General features: G+C 41.6%; 1 protein-coding gene across 2 annotated transcripts in view; it reads left to right on the forward strand.

Moving 5' to 3' along the window:
- Positions 1-1,440: 1,440 nt before the first annotated feature.
- The window catches only part of RTF1 (RTF1 homolog, Paf1/RNA polymerase II complex component), a 44,856-nt gene continuing 29,914 nt past the window's right edge, over positions 1,441-16,382 (forward strand). For both annotated transcript variants that reach the window (XM_034769112.1, XM_034769113.1), the window contains exons 1-4: positions 1,441-1,623; positions 5,445-5,555; positions 11,755-11,902; positions 15,587-15,791. In XM_034769112.1, the coding sequence (XP_034625003.1) occupies positions 1,546-1,623; positions 5,445-5,555; positions 11,755-11,902; positions 15,587-15,791 (542 nt within the window). In that variant the 5' untranslated portion in view covers positions 1,441-1,545. The remainder of the gene's footprint in view (positions 1,624-5,444; positions 5,556-11,754; positions 11,903-15,586; positions 15,792-16,382) is intronic.

Raw genomic sequence — 16,382 nt, forward strand, 5'->3', positions numbered from 1 at the left:
AACGATGATACTCTGTGGTGTTAGGGAAGGTCAGAGTAAAGGCTGTTTAGAGTACCTTAACTATATCATTGATACATCTCAACATTTGTTTTTTTGGGAGGGTAGGGGGGTTTTAAACATTACCTTAATGTTCATGGCTTTCCAATATCAATGGTATTTTAATGGAACCCCCTTAGATTATAGATACTGATTTACAATCTTAACTATCATTTATTTAAGACTTTTGTCTTGACCACAAAAATAATTATTAATTACAACCGTTAGTCCTTATCTAAAGTTATGTACAGCTAAGAAAATGTCTTGACAATTACAGAGACAATGAGCTCCATACAAATGTATCTTGTGCCTGCGCAGAGCCTCATGCAGAATCAGGGACGAAGTATGTAATCTGTGTTTTTAGAAAAGAAGATTATATTCTATTCTCCAGGGGCAAATCTTGAATTCTATAATATTTCTTATATGGTACCTATCATCATGGTATGGTATCTGAGCACTTCGCTAAGTCAAATCTCTCTGAAGTCAATGGGAAATTTGCCCAAGTACAAGCTAGGTAAAAACTTCAGGCTGTACTCTCATACGTACAGCTAGCTGACTGTTTTGATGTCTGTGTGGTCATGAAGCTGCAATTCTCTATACCTTTACTTATTAAACGGTTATTTTATAAAACGTGCTGCAAACCCGCTCTCATGATTGAACCCATTCAGTTATAATATAAAAACAACAGGATACAGTCTGTCCTCATTTCGGGCCTGATCCTGCACCAGTGAAGTCCGTCGGAGTTAGATCGCTGACTTCAATATTTCAGTGGAAGCAGGATCGAGCCCTTGAGCCCTAATCCTGAAACAAGTTCTGCATCATGACTTTTGCACCCCTAAGGAGCCCTACTGACGTCAATGGGGCTTTGCCCAGGGTGTCGGTGCTTACTTTGCTATTTAGTCAATTTCAAGCCTCAGTTCAAATTATTTTTGTGTATTACACACACACAAACGCCCCTCCCCCGCAGTTTGGAGACTTCAGAGTCACCTTTTCCCGTGTTTTAAATGTTTTCTCTCCCCAGTTGCTGTATGAAAGCCCCACCCCGACACGGGGGCAACCGGCCTGACTCTCCGGGGCGGCAGTGAACGTGTCTGCGCTCAGAGCGCTGCCAGATGCACTGAGACCCCAGCCCGCGCTGGAAAACGGAGGAGAACATATTTCTCCGCAATCCCTGTCGGCCGCAGTCACCCGGTAGCCACGAGCTGCAGCGCATGGGCGGCCCGGGGCGCCGAGGGGTCGTGGCGGCAGGCGCGGCGCGGCGGTGACAGACACCCCGGCCCCACGGGTGACACCGCGTCCCAGCAGCCCTCCACCGGCACGTGCACCCGGCCCAGGCCCCGCCCCCCTCCGCCAGTGGCTGCGGAGGCCCCGCCCCGGGGGGCGGGGCGGCGCGGGGCGCATGCTCGGTGCCCTTTGTGTCCAGGGCGGTCGGGCGGCGCGGGGGAGGCCGAGCCGCTCTCAGTGCCGCACCGTCCGCGGGCCCCTCAGCGCGGCGGAGCCGGCCCCGCCATGGTGAAGAAGCGGAAAGGCCGGGTCCTCATCGACTCCGACACCGAGGACAGCGGCAGCGAGGAGAACCTGGACCAGGTACGCAGCTGAGCGGGAGGCAGGGCCGGGGCCTGGGCTCGGGCTCCCCGCTCGGAGCACACGGCTGGGCGCCACTGTCCCCCCGCCGGGGCCGGCCGGAGCTCGCTCCGCCCTGCCGGGGGAGGCCTCGGACCCGCCTCCCCGTGCGGGGATGGGGTCCCGATTGGCTTCTGGGGCCGCGGGAGAGACCCCCGGGCATAGCGCATGTGGGGGGAGGGGGGCAGCGGGTGCTGGTAGAGAGTAGCCCGGCACCTGGGGGTGGCATGGGGTGAAATTGGCGTGGGGTGGTGGGGCACCCTGCGGGAGGTGGGGGTGACAACAGAAACTCTAGAGCCCTGGATACAGGTGCTAATTACGGTACAACCTCCTCTCTTTCCCTTGGGATAATCTAAGGATCCATGGAAACCTTGGCATCAATTTGGACTAGGCTGTGGGGCAGAGGGTAAATGTCTGCGCTGTAGAATGGTGGCTACTTTCATCCAGGCCCTGGAAAGAGATCATTTGTAAAGTCCTTTCTCATAGCTAGTCTTACTCGCTAGTGAAAGGTGTTAGCATGTTCTGTTTTGAAGGTGAAGGTCTGAGGGTTATGTAGGCTGCTAAAAGGTGGAGAAAGATTGATGCTCTAAAATGTTTTAATCCCTTGGATTTAGTCTCTGGTGCTGGCTCCATGGGAAAAGTGTCACTCAGTTGCTGATGCTTGTCACATTGCGGGTTCAGGTGGCCTATGCCTATAGGTACACCACAAACTGCAGGAGTAAGTGGAATATACTTAAAGGAACAGTTAATTTTCTCATGGTATTTCAGATGCTAGGAGACCAATTAGGGGGAGATAAATACAATCAGGTCCCCTCTCTCTCCAGACCCTCTAGTATAGTATGCCCATCGAGGGTTGAGATGGGCTACTGTGGGAATTATTAATATACATTCATTAGTTTCCACTGAGCCTCAGTGGTGAACCTGGGGAGCTCAATTGGTGGGAGATTACTTGAGGTTAGGAGCCCAGAAATGGTAGTGAGGTAGAGTGTCTGAACATCCCAAGAGGAACCCCAAAGATAAATACTATACCTGGCATTAATTGAAGTGCATGAGAGCTTCAAAAAGGGCATGGAAGTTAGACTCCACTTCTTGTGCCCTGTGGAGTGGACTTTGTTCAAAACAGGGCCGGCTCCAGGCACCAGCTTAACAAGCAGGTGCTTGGGGCGGCCAAGGGAGAGGGGCGGCATGTGCGGCAATTCGGGGGCAGAAGGTCCCTCACTCCCTCTAGGAGCGAAGGACCTGCCGCCGAACTGCCGCTGCTGATCGCGGCTTTTTTTTTTTTCCCCAATTGCCACCGCCGGTCGCGATTGTAGCTTTTTTTTTTTTTTTTTGCTTGGGGCGGCAGAAATGCTGGAGCTGGCCCTGGTTCAAAAGACTTCCTGTCTTCTTAATTTTTTGTAATCTTAACAGTCACTGGTGATGTGATATATTTCTGTACAGTATATATAGTAAATCACATAAGGAGGGTCATCCAGTTGGGTATCTTGGCTAAATATTCTTAAGCATATATATATATCTGAAGCGGATGCAGGTACTGGGCCATTAACTGGTAACTTCATAGGAGAAGTTTTTGGTATGTTGGGAAATAAAACAAATGTAAACAAACTTTTGTTGTTTGGAGTTTTGGTAGAAAGATGAAAAAGAATGAACATCACCCGGAGACTAGAGAGGTGGCTCTTTCAAGGAAAGTTTGAGAAACAGTAGTGGAGCAGTGATGAGAAAAGTTGCATGGATGCTATGGTTGTATCTCTGTTCTTTGCATGAATAATGAACTTCAGTCTTGAGGCCTGTCAGCTCTTCACCATCACTAAATTCATACAAATTTCACAGTGTTAAACAGCTTGAGAGTGACCTCAAGCCAGGGTTAGAGGAGGCTGGCATAGGCCAGAGAAGAGGAACATTGTGGATGAGGATAGCTTGTGGATCCTCTCCCCTATACACTAGAAACGTGTTCACAGCTGTGGGTGAAGTAATGGATGGCTCCATCGAAGCTACCCATTGACTCCTACTGTTCCACAGAGGCCTTTGAGACAACCATATTAGCAGCTCACATGTATCGGACTTTAGGCTCAGGTAGCAGAGAGATGCAGTTTTGTCTTCTGTGACTCCACTGGGAAAGCATGACTCAACTGGGAAAGCATATGCCAAATAGGGCCACGATTGGTGCCTCACCTCTAGCCTTGCAGCATATAGTCTTTTGGTAAATTGGAGAAGGAGGAATCCTTCAGAATAGTTACTCAGAAAAGAAAAAAAAAACACATTTAGGACAGAAGAAGGAAAATGGTCAAGAATAAAAGGACAATGGTGACAGTGCGAGGGGATACACAGGGAGGTGGGATGAGGGATGCCATTCAGCCATTTCTGTGCAGGTGGTTAGGAGTTCCAACAAAAAGGGTCAGGAACCACTGCTTCAAAAAAATAACTATCTTATATAAACTTAATCTTCTGATGTTACATGCCTTTGTTTCAGAGAGAGGTTTGAAAAAACCACTTGCCAGTGGAAGCTTCCCTAGCAAGTGTGTGGACCTAAGCCATCAATTTCTGCAGAATTTACATGCATTTAAAAAATGAAGTTCCAACCCATACGGTTGTGAAGTCAAGCTTCCATTTGTGGAAACTAATGTAAACCAGTTTAGTGTTATCTTCCCAAGACTGCAGAAGTTCCCATGTGGTGATGCTGCTGCTGATAGCTTAAGTTCAGAAGCAGCAGTAGTGAAGGATTTTAGAGAATCTGCTGTTCAGAACCATGCAGGCAACAGCTAAACTCTAGAATCATGTCAATTTCATGCCATTGCTTGTGCTCTTTGAAAAAGCTAGGAATGATGCCAGGGAATGGAATTATTCATGGTGGGAGAGCCCATAAATAAGGTAAGGGTAGAGAAGTTGTGGCACTTTACATCCTTACAGCAAACAGAAGACAAAACGCTCCTCTTCCTTTTAACAGCTAGGGAGAGTTGACACTTCTGGTTTATCAGACACAAACTAGCCAAAGGCTGCTGCAGAACATAGAATCCCAGCCCCACCTAGCGGAGGTAGCAAGAGTTTATTTTATTGCCCCTGGACCTACTAGTGGAGCCCTTGATCCTTGACACTTGAGATCCACTTTTGGCTAATAGATTTACTCCTCTTGATAATGCATTTTTATATATTTTTTTTCAGTTCCAGTTTTTGAAAATGCTCACTAGAACTTTGAGTTGTGGGAGCGTGACTCTGCTAATTTACAATCTTCTAGCCTGAGGCCTGCCATATCAATGTGTTTATCCAAAGATTTAGTGTGTCATTTAATTGTAGTTATGGGATGTGAAGAGAGATTGAATAGACCAGTTAAGATTCTGAATCGTGTATGTCTTTGTCACTTTAAAATAACTTATTTAAAAAGTATATAACTACTAACATACTTCAAAAAATTAGATTTCTTAGGAATTACCTGACTAGTTAGAGGTAGTTGGCCTTTGGGTCATGCAACAATGCACTTAAAGTGCTGTAACGCATCTTGCCATGTGGCATCACCAACAGGTAATCTGTCTTGATGCTGTGTCTCTTTACGAAGTAAACAGTAATAATAATACGTAGCACTTATGGCTTGTCATCTTCAAAAATTTTTTCCAGCATTGATCTGTTTTTATTTTCATGTAATACAAACACAAATTTGATGATTGACCCTGACTGAGAGACCTACCGCTTTTGGAAAGTACTTGGATACTATAGAGAGGGGTACAAATATAAGAACATGGATTATCCAGTTATTTGGCTTTAAAATAAGTGTAAACTTTTTTTTGTACTAGGAGCTCCTGTCATTGGCCAAACGGAAACGCAGTGATTCCGAGGAGAAAGAGCCACCTGTTAGCAAACCAACAGCTTCTTCAGACTCTGAGACCTCAGACAGTGATGATGAGGTAAGTTTGACATGGTATATCTGAGTTGCTACAGCTTGTTTGTCTGAGAGTTCTGACATAATTAGCAATGTATTGTATTGTACAGTATACTCAGAACCACTGTGTATAGACACACATAAAGTGAGGCTTGCCTCTCTGAGAGGCATAACCAAGCCTAGAGACAATGGCTTCCGAAAGAACTTGTCTGTCTTTCCCTTTCACTTGGAATTCAGCAAATGCAGAATTGTAATTGTATGATCAATACACCAAATATCTTTAGAAAATTCAGCACTTGTTTAATGCTATGAGAAAACCGCCTAAATGGTTTTTGACCTTCCTGCTTAAAACTACTGCTCTCCCCATACAATATTGTCAGAGGCGAGATCTGTGGAGGTGCTTGGGAGCCCTTCAGTTTGAGGGACTGCTTGCTTTAGAACTTGAGTATTCTTTGGAGTCGAGGGGCTTTGCGTTAGAACTTCCCTTTGCATTGTTCCCCTCTAACCTCCTCCAGAAAACCTTGTCTGAAATAGCCCAAATTTGATGATCATCAACATGCTACAAAGCACATCTTTTTACCATAGCTTTTGAGGAAGTGGGAATGCCTGGGGAGAGCAAAATATTTCTGATCTCTCTTGTTCTAAGGGTTTGGCTGGCCATTTCTGTTATATGGTAAGGCCTGGCTGTTGGCTTTGGTTTTTTTTTTTTTTTTTTTTTTTTTTTTTTTTTTTGTTTGGTCTTGGTATCTAGGAATTCTAGAACTGGGGATCGGTGTCTCCTAATTACGTTTTTATTAAAAATAAAAATGACCCAGTAAGACAGAGAGAAATTAACAAGATGTTTGCACAACTACATGAGTAAAAATATTCTGTTGCAATGTTACAGTTGGCTTTGCAAACATCTTTCTGCAGGAAGTGGAGCTGATGGTTCATTCCACCCCTTAAAAATGGTCACACCATTAACTGTTTGAATTCTTTCTACAATTGCAGGAAAGAACATTTTGACAATTTGAAAACCACTAGCATAGACCAATGATAAACAGCCATTCTCCCAAATTTCTAGCATGTAGTAAAGTATTTTTCCAGTAAATATAAATGAGTAGGAAGAATGTGATTGGCTGTAGTTCTTCTGCTGAGACATTTATAGAAAACAAGGATTGAAACAAAACTATGGTGTTAAGTCTTTAAAGAAGGAGATGATGCTGTGAAGCTTCATTCCAGTGACTTTCTATTATACTTAGTACATCTTTGAAATCTACAGATGCTACAGCAGAGCTAGGTGGTATTAGTAACAAGTAAATTGTTTTATTTGATGACTGTTTGCTTTTAATCACTCACCTTATGCATTTTGATTTTTCTGGCACACAGCTGATTTGTTCTAAGCCATCTATTGATGTAGTTTTAAATGTAATGTACATCTTGGGGATGTGAAAAATTCAGTTCATAGTCATTGACTGTCTCGTCACCTTGCGCAAGTATTCATATTGTTCAGTTTTTGGACTCTGAATAAATACAAATAAAAAAACCCTGTCCATATGTATTCTGAAGTTTAATTTAGGGTTTGATTGCATCATGATTCAATCTGCAAACCTCCATATTCACTGTGCACAAAATATGAATATAAATGGGTTTGTAAATTAAAGAAAAAATAAAGCAGTGTTCAGTTTTCACCCACACTGATTTTTAAAATGGAGTACATATTTCTGCTCCACCATGTGCTATTCGTGCACCTTGATCATTGCAGTAGATTTTTTCCATGAGTGAAGACTCTGACTTTAAAATATCTTGCATGCAACAGACGGAAGTAGTCTTAGCAAGAAGGTAACCCTGGAAAATCTTCATCTCTCCTCTTCTTTCATTATGGCTGAATTCTGCAGTGTTTGGTGCTCTGGGCATGGTAGGGTTTGTGAGAAGGGAGGTACAGGACCATGACTGTTCTCCTTCAGTCAATTATCCGGTTGCATGTGTACTGCATCCCCAGATTTGTAAACTAGCCCAGCATTTCTGCTGAGAGTCAGCAGTACACTATTGTCACCTCACTATTCTTGCAGCTCTTGTGGCTCCTCTGGGGCTTGCTCTGCTTTGGTGCGAAGTGTGCTTCGAAGTCCGTGATCTGTAGCAGATGTAATTATAACGATTTAGCAACTCATTGGCCTCTTAAGTGAAATGCAGCAGCACCTTTGCTATATCAATATCTTGTGAGGTGGAAACGGGGGGAAGGAAGCTATCTGTTGTGTTCTACTTCATTCCCTCTCTGCTTTTTTCCCTGCTGAACAGCCATGTGGAAGCAGGGCAGAGCTTAATGTTAAAAGAGAAAAAATCCATAAAGAAATTGCATGATTGTTGCAGGTCTTTAACATCTGTGACAATAAGTGGAACACTTAGAGGGATGCTGAGAGCATGGAATACACCGATAAACACCTTGCTAGTCATCTGTCAAATCTCACTGTCCCAAGATCTCACAAGATTATTGGTTGTTAGTATTCATAATACACCTCTACCCCGATATAATGCTGTCCTTGGGAGCCAAAAAATCTTACTGAGTTGTAGGTGAAACCGCATTATATCGAACTTGCTTTGATCCGCTGGAGTGCACAGCCCCGCCCCCCTGGAGCGCTGCTTTACCGTCTTGTATCTGAATTCGTGTTCTATCGGGTCGCGTTATATCGGGGTAGAGGTGCTAGAGGGTTTTGAGACAAATATACGTTAACTGTTTGATCAATCTATAGTACTTGTATACATTTCAAAAACTATGGAAGTGATGGAGCGTCCCCCATAAACTGATGAGCAAAGGATATTTAAACATGGGAAGAGAACGCATTGCGCAGCACTAAGTAACTTTCAATTGTGGAGCACTGTGTGGTGAGGATGAAAGAGGGAACATAAAAATCAAGAGCTAGGAAAAATAAAAAGTTGTTGACAGATCAGAGGATAAGGTCTATAACTGAGTATCAAGAGAGTTAATTCAGAAAGCTGTGGTGTCTAGGCATTCTAGGAATGGCAGGCTAACCAGATGAAAAAGGGTACTTGCAGAAGGAAAACAGTCAGATTTGATTAATGTGACTATTGATTGCAGGCAGGGAGGATGGGAGTTGATCTGTGCCAAAAGGAATAAAAGGTGTGGTCTGAGGTACACATGTGACTAAGTTCAGATCTGACACTGACTCCGAATAATACTTGATTAGTAGGGCTGTCAAGTGATTAAAAAAAATTTGCAATTGCGCGATTAAAAAAATTATGGAATATAGTTTAAATATTTTTGGATGTTTACTACATTTTCAAATATATTGATTTCAGTTACAACGCAGAATACAAAGTGTATAGTACTCGCTTTATATTTTTGATTACAAATATTTGCACTGTAAAAAACAAAAGAAATAGTATTTTTCAGTTTACCTCATACAAGTACTGTAGTGCAATCTCTTTATCATCAAAGTTAAATTTACAAATGTAGAATTATGTACAGAAAATAACTGCATTGAAAAATAAAACAATGTAAAACTTTAGAGCCTACAAGTCCACTCAGTCTTACGTCTGCCAATCGCTCAGACAAACAAACTTGGTTACGATTTGCAGGAGATAATGCTGCCCACTTCTTGTTTACAATGTCATCCGAAAGTGAGAACAGGCGTTCGCGTGGCACTGTTGTAGTCGGTGTCACAAGATGTTTACATGCCAGATGCGCTAAAGATGCATATGTCCCTTCATCTTCAACCACTATTCCATGGGACATGCATCCATTCTGGGTTCTGATCGATAATGATCCAAAGCAGTGCGGAATGCGCATGTTCATTTTCATCATCTGAGTCAGATGTCACCAGCAGAACATTGATTTTCTTTTTTGGTGCTCGGGTTCTGTAGTTTCCATATTGGAGTGTTGCTCTTAAGACTTCTGAAAGCATGCTCCACGCCTCGTCCCTGTCTGATTTTGGAAGGTAATTCTGATTCTTAAACCTTGGGTTGAGTGCTGTAGCTATTTTTAGAAATCTCACATTGGTATCTTCTTTGCGTTTTGTCAAATCTGCTGCGAAAGTGTCCTTAAAACAAACATGCTGGGTCATCTGAGACTGCCATAAAATGAAATATATGGCAGAATGCAGGTAAAACAGCCGAAGACATAATTCTCCCCCAAGAAGTTCAGTCAAAAATTAAATGAACACATTCTTTTTTTAACGAGCATCATCAGTATGGAAGTATATCCTCTGGAGTGGCGGCTGAAGCATAAAGGGGTATGAATGTTTAGCATATTTGGCATGTAAATACCTTGCAACACCGTCTACAAAAGTGCCATGCGAACACCTGTTCTCACTTTCAGGTGACATTGTAAATAAGAAGCAGATAGCAGCATCTCCTGTAAATGTAAAGAACTTGTTTGTCTTGGCAATTGGCTGAACAAGAAGTAGGACAGAATGGACTTGTAGGCTCTAAAGTTTTACATCGTTTTGTTTTTGAGAGAAGCTATGTAACAAAAGAAATCTACATTTGTAAGTTGCACTTTCATGATAAAGAGATTGCACTACAGTACATATATGAGGTGATTGAAAGACTTTCTTTTGTTTTTCATTTTTACAGTGCAAATATTTGTAATAAAATAATATAAAGTGAACATTCTACACTTTATTGTGTTGTAATAGAAATCAATATATTTGAAAATGTAGAAACATACAAATATTTAATAAATTTCAATTGGTATTTTATTGTTTAACAGTGCGATTAATTGTGATTAATTTTTGAGTTAATCGTGTGAGTTAACTGCAATTAATTGACAGCCCTATTAATTAGGCAGTAGTTTTGTGTCCCCTCTCTTTTTAAAAAGCCTGGGGGAATGGTCTTGAGTGCAAGATCTCACTCATGCAAAAGGATATATGTTGCTATACCACAAGGAGTTTCTATTTAAGGGACTGGTTGCTTAAATAATGTCAGGTGGACTGGACCCTGACTGCGGGTGGTCACGGGAATGAGGTTAATATAATGGCATGGTGTGAAGATACAAAAATTTAAAAACTCTTATCCCTTTTGGAGATAGAACCTTCTTTCATATCCAGTGGGAATTCCCAAAAGCACGAGACTACTGGTAGTTAATAAGGGACCAGAGCATATGAACACACTATATGTTTACTGAATGATCGTTGACCCTTCTTGTGGGTCGATCAGCTGTGACTGGGTGATGAGTGGTAAGGGATGAAGAAGAAACCTAATCAGAAAATATATGGTATAATAGAAGGTAAAAGGAATTTGTGCAACTACAGGGACACAATGTTAATCTTTTGCACCATGTCCGAGGGTGCTGTCCATACATACTTACAGTGTTTAAGGTCAGAAGGGACCGTCATGATCCTCTAGTCTGACCTCCTGCACATTGCAGGCTACAGAACCTCATTGATCTCTCCCTCACCCCCCTTACAAGAAGGTACTGTCCTGCCCCAGGAAGCTTTCAATTTAAGCATAACAACAACCGGAGAAGGATGTTAAGAGAATGCTGAAATTGAGCCTTTTAAGTATAAAAGTCAAACTAAATTTATAGTTCCCGTGGCAGCGGTTACTGTGTGTCTTACATATATGGAAATATTTTGTATTATTACATATGGTATTCCATGCATTAATTTAGGGACAAAAAAACTGCAATTACCATATGACTTGTCTGTTCTGTGTATTCCTGGTAGGGGTTGAGGATGAGGACTTTTTTGCAGGACTCTGTCTCTATACCTCTTTCCCTTAGTGGAATTTAAAATGTGCTTCTTGAATAAACTTGATTTGGAAACAAATCAATCACTTTTTTCCTGTTTAATAGTGGGAGACTAAAGCTAAAACACTGAATAAGAAATGTCCAGCTATATTGGTAAACTTTTTTTTTTTTTTTTTGAGTAAAAGCCCTCAGTACTCAGATTTGCTGTTAAATATTACAAAACAATTATTTTAGAGTTTGGGGACCTTTCTGTGCCTTAAAACTGTTTTGTCCTATCAATATGAGCGGTCTCTTAGCAGCTGGTAAAAATCTGGATGATTTTCATGTGACTGATTGTTAGGTCTGATGGGATAAATTCACGGCTTGCCATTTGTCTCAGTTTTCTTGTAGCACTGATTTGTCTTCCAGCTGTCCGTATATTGGGATGTTTCGCAAAACTATTTCTTACACTGTGGTGTGCTTTTGATTATTTTTGAGGATAGTGGGTGGGGTCTTCCAGTGCCTTATCTCATGTTTGTCCTTTCCTTTTACTTTTCAGTGGACTGTTGGAGGTTCTAAAAACAAAAAGAAGGGAAAAGCTGGCAAAGTAGAGAAGAAGGGAGCTATGAAGAAACAGATGAACAAAGCTGCCTCCTCAGGCAGCTCAGACAAAGAGAGCTCAGCTGAGAGTTCAGCACCTGAAGAGGGTAAGAAAACACTCCTTGTGCACCAGCTGACAGTGCTACTCAGAATGAAGCTACCTCATTTTATGTGCTATTCAGTATGTCAGTGATACCCCAAATCATCTTCAGAATACTTGTTTTATGCTCCTAGTAATCTGGGTGGTCTAGTCAAATGATTTTTAGACTTGCGGTGGCTCGGCACTGACCTCAAACTGCTTGTAGTTAAGTACAGTATTGCTGAAAGCACTTATTAAAAATACTAAATAGTACTTCAACAGAAAAATGTTAAACCTATCTGTCTCTGTTAGAAATTAAAGATGGGGAGGGCAGAGTTTTTAGGCCCTCTAGTTTGTTCCTCCCCTTTAGGAACCACTGTCTTTTATTCCCATGGATGTCCCCCCACAGTTACACAAACTTTTCCTTTGACTGTCGTTACAGGTACTGTGCTGTATGGGGAATACTTAATTATGTATTCATATAAGACTGCTAATTATCCTATACACTGTATCAAAATTCTTATACTATGTGTTGCTGAAATTGTAGAAGAAAAGTCAAGTGTAACTTTGTTTATGGTAAAAACGTCAGGCAGGTATCTGGTAATGGAATAGGTCTAGGAAGATGTTACCCTGTTTCCCCGAAAATAAGACAGTGTCTTATATTAATTTTTGCTCCCAAAGATGCGCTAGGTCTTATTTTCAGGGGATGTCTTATTTTTCAATGAAGAAGAATACGGTACACATTTTTTTGCCTTATTATCGGGGAGGTCTTATTATCGGGGGGATGCCTTATATTACAACGAGAGGCAAAACTGTAAGTAGGCCTTATTTTCGGAGGATGTCTTATTTTCGGGGAAACAGGGTAGACCCATTGTTTATCTATTCCATTATTCTGTCTTGAACAGTGGCTGGTAACAGATATTTCAGAGGAAGATGCTGTAATCCATGTTAATGCAAAGAAAAACTTACAATGATAGTTCTTGTTGCATCCAGGCACATCCCACCCACTCAAAACCTTAAAAGCATTAAAATAAATTAGAAAACTCTCCCATATTCTTTGCCACTTTCATAATGCCTGCTGTAGTGGTGATAACATTCTTAGAAGTTTAGGGCTGTTACTTCCATTTTCAACAAATACTGAAAAGCAATATGTTCCCCAGCTTTATCAAACACACACTGACTGGAGAACTTAACAGTGACCTCAGCAATGTTAAGGCAGAATAATTTCCTAAGTGAATGAACTGTGTGACAATCAGATATGCCAGTCTGTTGATATAAGAGCATATGAGCTTAAGGATTTGTGCTAGATTGCAAGATTGAAGTTGGGGGGTGTAGAGCCCTATAAAATCTCTGTTAACAAGAACTCGGACGGAATCGTGGAATCAAAATAATACAGAATCCAGGCTCTCCCTAGCATTAGGACCACAGTGGCAGGCAGGCAGTGCAGGCTATACAGGTGAGCTAACTGCAGCCCCGGAGGTAAGAAACCAGTGGATGCTGGGAGGGGGGCTGCGGGGGCTAGGGCTGTGGGGAGTGACATGCAGGGTGCTAGGGCCACCAGGGAGTGCAAGGGCTAGGGGAGAAGGGCCAGCATCTGGGATTTAAGTGCAGCTTTTGAGAACTCGGTTCCTTGCTGTGTTAGTTTCACAGGAGTTGCGGCTCTCAGGCAGACTCCAGCCATGCAACAAAACATTGATCAGTACAGCAAGCTACCGCCTCTTGCCCACCTCTCATCAGAACTGTATGAACAATGGCTGGTATTTGTGCGCAGCACTCAAAATGAGCCTATCCCAGATCCACTGTATCTTTGCACTTACTGGTAGGTTATGAAAGGACGAGCGCCTAAAATAGCAGAGGTTGTCTTACCCTTACATCTTTTTCCCTGTCAGCTCTGTAGACACAGAGAGAAGCTTTAGTAAATATAAAAATCTACTTGCAGCCAAGAGGGAATCACTTTCTGAAGGAAACACTACAAGGCTAACCATGTTGTACCACAGTGGAGATGTCTGCCAGAAATGACATTTAAGTTTGTCAATTTGTAATGCTTCTCAGCAATAAACTGATGTGATAGTTTGAAATTATTTAATCAAATTTGAAATGAATTTAAGCATTCCTTCAGAATATAGGAAGTTTGAAAGTACTGAGTTGAATTTAAAATGGCAACAATGACTGCTGCAAGGATGAAATATTTGATGCTTAGTGCATTTTTTTACTTTTTAATTCAAATATGAATTCAGTTGAATTGACATTGTAAGAGCTTTTACTTCTGTGCACTTGTGTTACTGTTCAGCAATGTTAGTTTGGTTACATTACTGAGCACTACTTTAAAAAGTGATTTGCAATGTATTACTTTTACTGTATACTGTATATCTGCAGGATATTTTGTTTAAATTGTAGGATTTTTTTTGTAAAATCAGTTTTTCCCATTGCAGTCCAATTTTGAACATTTTTCTGCATTTACAGTAAGGCTACTTAATTGTTAATGTATCAAACAATTTTGATTTAAAAAAAGCCCATAAAGACAGAATTAATAAAAAAAAATGGGGAAAAAAGCAATCAGAAAATAATAAATCTGAAAATCCACAATAATAAAACAGATTTCATAGGGTCCTAGGGCTGTATTGCTTTTTAGTATCTGTTGGGGATGGGGTCAGGAATCCAAGATTCCATCTGTGACTCTGGGAAGGCAATATGGTGTATTGGTTAAAATGACAATGTGGAACAATCAATCAAAATGCAGTATGTCTGGGTAATATTTGGGTGGTCCCATCAGAGGCCTAAGCTCTGTTCTCAGCAGTTCCTGAAGCTAATTTGTTTGTAAAGTGATGGTGGGGAGGTACTGGCAGTTATAATTGATTGCCTTTTTGGATTGTCTAGCAATAAAGGTGGTGAAGGGTATGGAACTATAAACTACTGTCAGTTGAGCTGAGAGATGAACTTAAGGTCTCCTCAAGGAACTATCCCTTGGGGGAGTCTGTCTCAGCTCTAGCCTGTGTTGTAGCTTAGCAATGTTGTCACCTGAAGTCCTATTCAAACAGAATGTTGTTTCAACAACTATGGGAATGATGATGTTGACAGTGCTTAAGCTGTCAGCTTCATGCTGGTGTATTAAAACTAACTTGTAGGAAACCTGGAACCTACTTCTAAGTGGTACTGTGTCCTACTTAGCAGATGTAAAGTAATATGTGGGGCATAAATCAGATCACAGATTAATGTTCTTGTCAAAAAGGGTTGAAAATTAAAAAATGGTAGTCACTTTTGATATCTTATATTCAGTGTGCGTCAACCTGATCTGCATCAAAACAACGTGAAAAATTCACATACTCTGTCACTCAGTGTTTTTGTTTCTTCTACATTTCAGGAAAAATAAGTTTAACAGTCCTATCAAAATGAAAACTTCTTTGCATCTTTGAGTGGGCATTATGGTGGAACAGTAGTGACACCATAATCTCTTGGAAATTCTGTAAAGTCCTTGGACTCCATGATACCTTGTAGATAGTAGTGCATTTTGGGTGAAAGCAAAGTATTCCATATAAATGTATTGTCTTTCAATTTAATTGGCTTTATTCTGATTCCTTCTTATTCCATACTGTTACTAGTGTAGTGGAGAACTAATACGGCTGCCATATTCCACATCCATTGTTGGTAGGGCCAAGCTGGAGTACTTAGTTTTACCTCAGCATAACATAATTGTCCCATGGTTTCATTTCAGGTGAAGTGTCTGATTCAGAGAGCAACAGCTCCTCCTCCAGCTCAGATTCAGATTCATCATCTGAAGATGAGGAGTTCCACGATGGTTATGGGGAAGACCTGATGGGAGATGAGGAGGACAGAGCTCGGCTGGAACAGATGACAGAGAAGGAGAGGGAACAGGAGCTATTTAATCGGATAGAGAAGAGGGAAGTGCTGAAGAGAAGGTAAGCTTATGAATTAAGAAGAACATAAGAACGGCCATAATGGGTCAGACCAATTGTCTGTCTAGCCCAGGATCCCATCTTCTGACAGTGGCCTGTGCCAGATGCTTCAAAGGGAATGAACAGAATAGGGCAGTTATCAAGTGATCCATCCCCTGTCATCCAGTTCCAGCTTCTGGCAGTTGGAGGATTAGAGACACTGAGAGCATAAGGTTGTGTCCTGGACCATCTTGACTAATAGCCATTGATGGACCTATCCTCCATGAACTTTCTAGTTCTTTTTTTAAACCCACTTATACTTTTTCCCTTCACAACATCCTCTGGCGATGAGTTCTACAGGTTGACTGTTCGTTGTGTGAAGAACCATTTGCTTTGGTTTGTTTTAAACCTGCTGCCTATTAATTTCATTGAGTGACCCCTAGTTCTTGTATTATGTGAAGGGGTAAATAACACTTCCCTATGCACTTTCTCTACACCATTCGTGCTTTTATAGACCTCTGTTATATCTCTGCTTAGTTTCTCTTTACTAAGCTGAACAGAGTCTTTTTAATCTCTCTTCGTATGGAAGCTGTTCCATATCCTTAATCATCTTTG

Source organism: Trachemys scripta, chromosome 4 (assembly GCF_013100865.1).
Source record: "Trachemys scripta elegans isolate TJP31775 chromosome 4, CAS_Tse_1.0, whole genome shotgun sequence".
NCBI lineage: Eukaryota > Metazoa > Chordata > Testudines > Emydidae > Trachemys > Trachemys scripta.